The sequence below is a fragment of the Orycteropus afer genome, unplaced genomic scaffold, assembly GCF_000298275.1.
Source record: "Orycteropus afer afer isolate SDZICR_OR568_19922 unplaced genomic scaffold, OryAfe1.0 scaffold00009, whole genome shotgun sequence".
Classification (NCBI taxonomy): domain Eukaryota; kingdom Metazoa; phylum Chordata; class Mammalia; order Tubulidentata; family Orycteropodidae; genus Orycteropus; species Orycteropus afer.
In genome coordinates this window covers 6,805,011-6,815,592 of record NW_006921596.1, presented here as the reverse complement: position 1 = coordinate 6,815,592, position 10,582 = coordinate 6,805,011, and the positions used below count along the sequence as shown (strand labels likewise).

Here is a 10,582-nt window from a genome sequence, read left to right as displayed (position 1 = left end):
ACAATGCAGTACTGTATGTGCAAAAGGGTTCATCTTTGTTGTCTGCACCTCCCATGTACCTCTCTATGTCTTCCTCTTCTTCAGTGCCACCGTGTTGATCATTCACATTTGGTACATTACCCTTCTCTTCACCCAAATTATTACTTATCTCTACCTATCTAACAGTGTTCCCTATCCTCCCCTCCCACCGCTGACAACCAACAAAGAAAATTTCCTTCCATAGATAAATCTTTCCTGGACTTTTTACAATAATGGACTAATAAGGTATCTGCCCTTCTGTGGTTGAGTTATTTCACTCAGCATAATGACCTCCAAGTTCATCCACATTGTGCAGATTCTAGGTTATTCTTTAGGGTTGCATAATATTCCATTGTATATATGTACCATAGTTTGGTTATCCATTCTTCAGTTGATGAACACCAAGGTTGTTTCCATCTTTTGGCTATTGTAAATAGTGCTGCGATGAACATGGGTGTGCATATATCTGTCCTTGTCATGGCTCTCACTTCTTTAGCATGGATACCTAGTAATGGAATGGCTAGGTCAAATAGTATTTCTAATTCCAGCTTTTTAAGGAATTGCCATACTGCTTTCCACAGTGGTTGTGTCATTTGACAGTCCCAATAAAACAGCGTATAAGAGTCCCACTGTCTCTGCATCCTCACCAGCATTTGTTATTTTCTGTCTTATTCAACTCTGCTCCTGGTGCTGGGGCAAGATGGTATCTGATTGTTGTTTTGATTGGCATCTCTCTAATGGCTAATGATCGTGACCATTTCTTTATATGTTTGTTGGCCACCTGAATATCTTCTTTGGTAAAGTGTCTATTCATGTTTTCTGCCCATTTTTAATTGGATTATTTGTCTTTTTGTTGTTGAGGTGTTGAAGTTTTCTGTAAATTCTAGAGATAAGTCCCTTGTCAGATATGTCATTGCCAAATATTTTTTTCCCAGTCTGTAGGTTCTCTTTTCACTCTTTTGGAGAAGTATTTAGAAGCACATAAAAATTTTAGTTTTAGGTCCTACTCATCTAGTTTCTCTTCTCTGTTTGTGCATTTTAGGTTATGCTTGGTAGTCAATTTATGCCATATACTAGGGCCCCTAGATATGCTCCTAATTTTTCCTTGAGGAACTTTATAGTTTTAGGTTTCACATTTAAGTTTGGTTTTGTGTATGGTGTGAGGTACAGATCTTGTTTCATTTTTCTGCAAATGGATATCCAGTTTTGACAGCACCATTTATTAAACAAACATTCTCTTCCCCATCTAATGGATTTCGGCCCTTTGTCAAAGATCAGCTGATCATAGGTTGATGAATCTATTTCTGCATTCTCAATTCTATTCCATTGATCTGTGTGTCTGTCATTATACCATTACCAGGCAGTTTTGAGATCTGGCAGTGTGAGACCTCCTTTGTTTTCTTCTTCAGTAGTGCTTTGCTTATCCAAGGTCTTTTTCCTTTCCATATAAAGTTAGTGATTGGTTTTTCCATATCCTTAAAGAATGTTGATGGGATGTGGATTAGGATTGCATTGAATGTATTGGTTGCTTTGGATAGAATCTGACATTTTCACAATGTTCAATTTCCTGTCCACAAGCATGGGATGTTCTTCCATTTGTGTAGATCTTTTATGGTTTTTTGAAGTAGTCTTTTCTAGTTTTCTTTGCACAGGTCTTTTATGTCCCTGGTAAGATTTATTCCCAAGTATTTTATTTTTTGGTAGCTCTTGTAAATGGTATTGATTTCCTTATTTCTTTTGATCTTGTATCCTGCCACAACACTAAATCTCTCAATTAGTTCCAGTAGATTTTTAACTGAGTCTCTTGGGTTTTCTAGGTATAGGATCATGTCCTATATGTCTTAAGTCTTCTGTATACCTCTCTGCCACCATTATGGCTTTCTTTTGTGTTCAATAGAAATTTTCTAGGCATAATTAAGAAGCCCTGGTAACACAGTAGTCAAGCACTCAGGTGCTAACCAGAACTTAGCAGTTCAGACCCATCCAGCAGCTCAATAGGAAAATGCCCTGATGATCTGCTCCTGTGAAGAGTAAAGTCTGTAAAACCCTGTGGGACAGATCTACCCTGTCACAGGGGGTCAATATGCATCAAAAAATGACTTGATGGCACCTAACAATAACAGCCGATCATTTTAATTATATTGTTACTATATATATATGTGTGTGTGTATATATATAATATATATATATTAGGAGCTCTGGTAGCCTAAGGCACTACACCATCAGAGACTGCTAACCAGAAGAATGGTGGTTTCAAACCCACCAGCCACTCCTCAGAAGGAAGATTGGCCGATCTACTTCCACAGTGATACCACCTTGGAAACCCAAGGAAAGGGCCATCATGAGTCATCCAACTCTCTCACAGTGAGTTTGTTTTGGTTTATTTATATATATATATACATACACACACATATAAAATGTTATTTTCTTAGTGGTTGCTCTAGAGATTACAATAGCTGACCTTCAAAACAATCTGGTTCTAGTATGTAATAATACCAACTAATTTCAACAGCACATGAAAACTTTGTTCCAGTATAACGCCATTCTCTCCCTCCTCATTTGTGCTTTTATTACCACAGAAGTTAAATCTTCATTGATATGAGACCATCAGTACAATTTTGTAATTATTGATTTATGCAGTAATTGTTTAAACTACATGTGATAAAACAGTTACAAAAATATACTGTCTTTTAACTTTACCTATAATTTATTTATTTATTTGTGTGGATTCATGTTGCTGTCTACTATCCTTTCAATTCACCTTGAAACACTAAAAAACTCCCTTTAGTATTTCCTGTAAGTCAGATCTGCTAAGGATGAATTCTCTCACTTTTTGTTTGTCTCAGAATGTCTTGATTTCCAATTCATTTTTGAAAGACAGTTTTACTAGATTTCAGATTTTCTTGACAGCTTTCTTTTTTCCTTCAGCCCTTTAAATGTATCATCCTGTTTCCTTTTGGTCCCCGTGGTTTCTAATGAGAATTCAACGTTAGCCTTGTTAAAGATTACTTGTATGTGTACAGTCATTCTTCTCTTGTTGCTTCAAAATTCTCTTTGTCTTTGATTTTTGAGAGTTTTAACTATGATGTGTCCTGGTTCAGATTGACTGTGATGTCAGTTCTAATCCGACTTGGACTTTGTTGAAACTTTGGGGTAGCGATTAATATTGTCATCATATTTGGGGAGTTTTCAGCCATTATTTCTTCAAAAATCTTTCTGCCTTTCTTTCTCTTTCTCTCTCCTTCTGGGTCTTCTAATATGTGTATATTGTTATGGTGCCCCTCAGATCTGTTAGGCTCTGTTCATTTTCCTTCATTCCCTTTTTTTCCTAATCCTCATACTGGATAATATCAGTTGAACTATATTCAAGTTTGTTGATTCTTCCTTCTGCTAGTTTAAAGCCACTGTTGAATCATGTAGTGATTTATTTTATTTTTTTTTTATTTCTGTTGTACTTTTCAACTCTAGAATTTCTGTTTAGTTCTTTTTTGTGATTTCTGTATCTCCTTACTGACCATCTCTTTTGGTAAGACATTGTTCTCATAATTTCCTTTAATTCTTTGAACATATTCATAATTGCTGATTTAAAGTATTTGTGTAATATGTCCCAAATCTGGGTTTGCTCAGGGACAGTGTCTATTAACCTACTGCTTTTTGTGTCCTGCTTGTGTGTGAGCCCTACTTTACCATTATTTAATGTCTTGTAAGTTTTATTGTTGAAAACTGGACATTTAAAATAATGTAGTATAGCAACTGGTGAAATAAGATTTGTCTTCTTTCCAGAGTTTGCTGTTATCTCCTTTTGCTGTTGCTCTTGCTGCTGCTTGATAATTCAGTGATTTTCCTGGATTGATACTAAAGAAAAGTCTCTATTCTTTGTTGTGTGTTGTCCCTGCTTGGTTAGTTTGTTGTTGTTGTTATGTGCCATCAAGTCAGACCCAACTCATAGCGACCCCTCCTTGGGTTTCCGAGGCAGTATCACTATGGAAGTAGATTGCCCAACCTTCCTTCCGAGGAGTGGCTGGTGGGTTTGAACTGCCAGCCTTCTGGTTAGCAGTCAAGTGCCTTAGCCACTATGCTACCAGATCAGCTAATGATTGGACAGAGGTTTCCTTAAGTCCTTGAACCCATAATTCTCCCAGTCTTTGATGAGGGGCAGTATAGGTGTTGGAGTATACCTTCAACAATAATGGCAGGTAGTTTACAAGTCTTCCTTAGTCCTAACTTCCTGCATGTGCCTCAAGGTCAGCCAAAGGTAATTAGAACCCAGGTCTTTTCTAGGCATGCACAAAGCCACATATAGGCACATCTGTAGTTCTAAACAAGTGTCCATGATTGTTTTTTCCAGCCAATTCAGTTATAGGGCTGTTCACATAGATAAAACTCTCAATCAAGTCAAATAAAGATAATTTGTGAGAATGGAGCTTTACAGGTCAAATAGTGACATTTCTCTGGGGATGGAGCTTTTCGAGAGCTCCACACCTGTTTTGCAACCTCCAGTGGTTAAGCTGGTCATTTTCAAAGCCACCACAGGAAGTCCCCCACTTGTAATGGGGTTCTGTTCCAATGACTCCATTATAAGTCACTTCTGATGTAAGTCAAAGACCTTTTTTTTTTAAGCTTTCATTATTACTACCTTTTATTATCACTATCTCTATAAATCCAATCTTTATTTGTCTTTGAGCATCTGCAAGTGAACATCTGAGAATGACCTAGAAAAGCAAACCCACTACCATCAAGTTGGCTCTGACTCATAGTGACCCAGTGGGACAGAGTAGAACTGCCTCCATAAGGTCTCCAAGACTGTAAGTCTCTCTGACAGAAGCAGACTGCCACATCTTTCTCCCACAGAGCATCTGGTATCTTCAAACTGTCTACCTTTTAGTTAACAGTCGAGTGCTTTAACCACTGCACCACCAGGGCTCCTTCTAAGAATGATAACATCAACAAATTTCATGCTGCAACACTGTGTGTAGTACATGTTATTAGTAATAAGATGTACCAAAAAGAAAACATTAAGTGCAGTTCATCATAACTCAAATATGTCATAAATCAGGGATCACCTATGTGGTTGTGAAACTTTTGATTTTCGAGGCTACCACAGAGCTAGAGAGCAGAAAATGGGAGTGAGGGAATTAAAACACCAGTAAACTCGGTATTCTTACCAAGATTCAGCCGCTTTTCCAGAGTAAACACTCCCTGAGTTTTCAAACTTTGATTATATTCCAGAGTTCTGAAAAAATTGATTTTTGACCTATTGTTTGCCTGTATTCTCATTGCTTTTATGATAGGATAGCAGATTTTCAGAGTTCCTTACACCATCTCAGAAATGCTTTTGCCCTATGTTGTTACATTAAAATCCATCAATCAATCTTGACTTTGAATGGATCTTCTACCAACCCATGGTATTATAACATTATGCATTAGTCATTTGGAAAATAATTTTTTTTTTAATTGTGATTTGGGTGAAAATTTACAGAGCAAATTCACTTTCCACACAGCAGTTCACATACACTTTGTCTCATGACACTGACCACAATTCACCACAATGCAACAGCTCTCTTCCCACTCCCTCCGATAGTCACCTCTTCCCTGTGTCCATCCCTTCATGCACTCCTGCCCCCTGAACTGTCTCCCGGTGCATAAGCAGCCCTTCTTTCTCCCATGATTGTTCTCTCCAAGGAGTGTATCTACCTCAGGTAAATGTTCAACTCCTATGCCTATCCTTTGCTTGGCTGGAAGCAACAGGTGTGGGTTCAATTCCAGACCTGAAGGGCAGCTAGGGCCATTGTCTCACTGGTTCCACCAGGCTCTATTGGACCAGCAAACCTGGTCCCCCTTTTTTTTTTTTTGAAAATAATTATTTACTGAGTTATGAAGATCATCTTCTCAATGATAATGTATTTCATTATATAATACTTTAATAACACATTATTTTTAATATAACCACTGATCTCATTTAAAATAAAAAAGAATCTAACTACTGGAAAATGTTCATGCTCATCTTACCAGACACAAAGTTTTCCAAAATTCCAATTTTCACTTAAAGCTCAAATTTAAAATTAACAACATATATTGTTTGTGGTTTTCCTTGAAGAGACAAGCTGCCTCTGTTCCTTTTCAAGAAAATGTTGGCTCAGTACCCAATTCTTTATAACCACAGCTTGATGTGGTCATTTCCTACCCATGACTTTGCACCATTAGTGCAAATACTAACACAGTATTCTAGGCAAATGACTAAATATTACTAGGCAAATATCTCAATATTATCTTTAAAACAGTTTTTACTTTATGTAATATTCAGAAAATGTCATGAGGCCCCCTGGGGATCCTTGAACCACAGTTTGAGAATCAATGTATAAAGGAATTGAATATGAATTTCTGGCTTTTGCCTTCTAATATCAGAATGACTAGCCCATGATGAGAGGTGAACGTAAGGTAAGCTCAAAGACTGAGACATGCTGACCTAAGTATTAAATTAAATTAAGTGGGAGAGACAAATAATTGCCAAATAAATCTGTAAAATAAGATACTATGGACAGTTGAAAAAAATACCAAGAATTGGAGAGGTTTGCTGAAAACAATACTGTAAGTATTATTAAGAATAGTAACTAAATTATTATTTAGGATTTGTACATACAGTATGAAACCATAAAAGGAAAAAAAAAAAGGAAAAATTTGATGCACAAGGCAATTCCATACATTAACATCTCTTTATCTCTAAAGCAAACAGTAACACCAGGGAGGTACACACCCCTTAGTACAATCAACCATAAGAGATTAAATGGGGAGCATTTGCCCAGGGATAAAGCTTAGAAGCAGGAAGGAATAGGATAGAAGGAAGAATGGAAAAGAGAAACACAGGGAGGAAGTGGGAGAGTGCTGTTACATTGTAGGGATTACAATCAATGTCACAAAACAAAATGTATATGAACTGTTGAATGGAAAACTGATTTGTTCTGTCCTTTTTCAACCTTATCACAATCAAGTTTAAAAGTGAAATAAGAACAAGCTTTCATTTGACTATATCTGCAAAATAGAAATGTAGATACTGATTTTGGTAATTCTTGAAAGAGTATGTAGTATTAATATGTAATATTCTTTCTACCTAAAAACCCTACAAGCCCAAGATAACAGTCTTCCAATATATAAGATTAAGGGTAATAAATTAAATTTGAAGTTACAACACAATGACAAATATGACCTCAGAAGTATTATCTCCAAGCCTTGCTAAAATAGGACATATTTAGAGTATGAAGGGGCATGCTCTATTCCAAAGACAAAGAGGTAGGAGAGATAATTTATGTCAAAAAGAGATATACTACACTTAGCAGTGTTTCCTGCTAAGCATGTGATGCAATAGATCTCTCATATACAGCTAGGGGGAATGGAAAGTTGCAATACCACTACAGGAAAGAAAAAAAAGAAATGACACTATCTATTACAGTTGAAGATGCATATACCTTGTGACTTAGTAATAATTTAAATTTTTTACACTTTTCTACCAACGAGTTTTCTTTTGAAGTATTATCTGTTTATGGTACTTTTCTCTAAGTGACTCTCATCTATGTAAAATAAGACTTGTTTACTTTATTTGTAACGGATTTACTTGTAACTTCAAATCATTCATATACTTTTCAAGGCTTGACTATTCTTTTTTTATTGCAGCCCTTTGGAGTAAATCAACCTGGACCATATATCATGTACACAACTGTAGATGCAAATGGTTATCTGAAAAATGGTTCAGGTAAGATTGGATAAAATGTCCATAATGCATTAAATCACCTTTAAATATATTGTTGTTGTTGTTGTTGTTGTTGTTTGCCATCGAGTCGGCCCCGACTCATAGCGACCCCTCCTTGGGTTTCCGAGGCAGTATCACTACGGAAGTAGGATTGCCCAACCTTCCTTCCGAGGAGTGGCTGGTGGGTTTGAACCGCCAGCCTTCGGGTGAGCAGTCAAGTGCCTTAGGCACTATGCTACCCGAGCTCCCGTAATTAAATATATTGGCAAAGTAAATTTAGTGGCAAACATTGTCAGTTTTTCACAGCTCTTTATAAAATAATTTATTCTTATTATCTTAGAATTTCAGTAGACTTACATTGGTAGATTACTGAAGGTCATCATGACAAGGTCCTTGTATATCCCTATTGTGATAGAGCCAAATCATTATCCTTATTTTTCAACTGAATTAAGAAAGGCATTGGAAGAAAAATTACTCAATTTATCTTGATTAAAGAGTGAACTGTAAATTAGTTGATAATTAAGGAGATCATCTTAGAAGAAAAAGGGAAATCAATGAGTACTACATTCTAGACTAATCCTAGTTTTTTCATGTGTGGAGTTGAAGGTGGGGTATTATCTGAAAGGGTTTTTAGATCTATGAGTTTTGTTTTGTTTTTAATTCTAGTTATATTTTTTTTTTCACTCCCCATTTACCATCCCCACCCCTAACCCAGTTTCCTCCCCTCCCTGCCCATTAACACCCCCCACACACACCGCGCCCCTCATAGTCATGCATTCCTGTGTGTCCTGCATTTGCTCCCTGGGAATGTTGCCCCTCTCATGCCCCGTGGTCAATTGCTTCAAGGGATGCATATCCATAGAGTATGTGGGTGCCTCACCCTGGCTTGAGTGGTCTGCGTATACAGCTTGTTTACTATTGGGCTGAGAGCCAGTCCGTGGGAGTGAGTTTTATTCCAGGCCCAGAATGTATCCCAGGGCCATAGTATTGGGGGTCTTGTGAGACTCCATCCGACCAGTAATTCTGGTGATTATTGAGTCTTTGGATTTTGTTCCACATTTTCCCTCCCACTCTACCCAGGATCTCCAGATATGATCCTTTCCTGAGTGGTTGGCACTGGTAGGCAGGCACTGTCTAGTTCTTCTGATCTTGAGGCTATCGTGTTCTAGCTTATTGCTTCCAAATGCCCTTGGTTTGTTTTTGGGTTTTTTTTTTGGTTTTTTTTTTGCACTTTTCTTCACTTCTGACGATATGAGACCAATAGCTGCATCTTAGATGGCTGCTTGAAAGCTTTTAAGACTCCAGTCGCTATTCACCAGTGTAGGATGAGGAACAACACTTTTGTGTATTTTGTTGTGCTAATTGAGTCTGGTGTCCCCCAGTACTATGGTCCTGAGTTGGCAGATCAAGTGGATCGCCCTCCCACAGTGTCTGGGTGTCTGTGAGGAATTACTCTGTGTCTATCTTCTGTTGTTTCTGTAAGGATTGGAGGTATTTTGTATCACTGGTATCTGTGCAAGATTGGTAGATTGAAACCCAAGCCTGGTGGGTTTGAACCGCCAGGCTTCTGCTGAGCAGTCAAGTGCCTTAGGCACTGCGCCACCAGATCTAGAGAGTAGTATCAAGAAAAAACCTACTGCCATCGAGTCGACTCCCAATCCTAGCAATCCTATAGGACAGAGTAGAACTGGCCCCATAGGATTTCTAAGGCAATATATCTTTACAGATGCAGACTGCCCCATCTTTATCCTATGGAGCAGCTGGTGGGTTCAAACTGCCAACTTTTTGGCTAGTAGCTGAATGCTTTAACCACTGCACCACCAAAGCTCCTTAGTGTCATGAAATTCTGCCCCAAATTTTAAACAGCAAAAATTCCTAGTTTAAATGTGAAGCATTTTGAGCGCTAAAGAAGTACTCGTTGGTAACACCCATTTTACCACTGTCAAGAGCTGTAAGAAGGAAGATGGCCATCTTTATGTATTTCAGACCTCGTATTCTCATGGAGCAGTGTTTTTGTTTGTGGTGGTGGTGGTGTTTGTTTTTCATACTGAGGTTTGTTACTTATTTGTGGGTCATGAAATTAATTTAGTGGCTTATGAAATTAACTTACTGGCTTATGTTCAGCACTTTATTGGATAAACAACAAAATATCAGAGTAGTCATCAAAGGAAAGTTAAGTACTTTTTCATGAAAATATTATTTTACTTTGTGTGTGTGTCTGTACTGGGTGATGACATAAAATGTAGTTCTTACTATAGCTAAAAATTTGGCCTTGGCGACAGAAATAATGCTGGAACTACCAAATACTTTGTGGTCTTATGCCATTTCCCCACAAAGACTGCCAAGTGTTATTAGACAATTATTTTACAGAAAGGTCATTAATTTCTAAATAAACAGTAGTTCCTATGACAAATCAAAAAATTCAACTATATTTATCATAAGCTAATCTCATTCTGACTCTAGGACTGTGTTTATCACTGTTTATAAATTAGCCAGAGATCTGCATCAGAGATTCAAATTCCCAAATAATATTTGATAAGAACTTACTAGATTGGTGAATGTTAACAAAATCCATAGACAAGTTGTGAGCTGTTGGTCATTTATGAATAATAACTTTATTAAACTGACAATTGTTTCTCTACCCTTTAAATTACTGGCTTTCCTTTTTAAGTCCAGAGGAAGTGTTGTTGTTGTTGTTGTTGTTGTTTGCCGTAGAGTCGACCCCGACTCATAGCGACCCCTCCTTGGGTTTCCGAGGCAGTATCACTACAGAAGTAGGATTGCCCAACCTTCCTTCCGAGGAGTGGCTGGTGGGTTTGA

At 37.5% G+C, this 10,582-nt stretch overlaps 1 protein-coding gene across 1 annotated transcript in view; it reads left to right on the top strand.

Moving 5' to 3' along the window:
- ITFG1 (integrin alpha FG-GAP repeat containing 1) overlaps positions 1–10,582 on the top strand; it is a 412,834-nt gene that overhangs the window by 364,304 nt on the left and 37,948 nt on the right. The window contains exon 14 of the mRNA XM_007946857.2: positions 7,687–7,765. Within this exon, the coding sequence (XP_007945048.1) occupies positions 7,687–7,765 (79 nt within the window). The remainder of the gene's footprint in view (positions 1–7,686; positions 7,766–10,582) is intronic.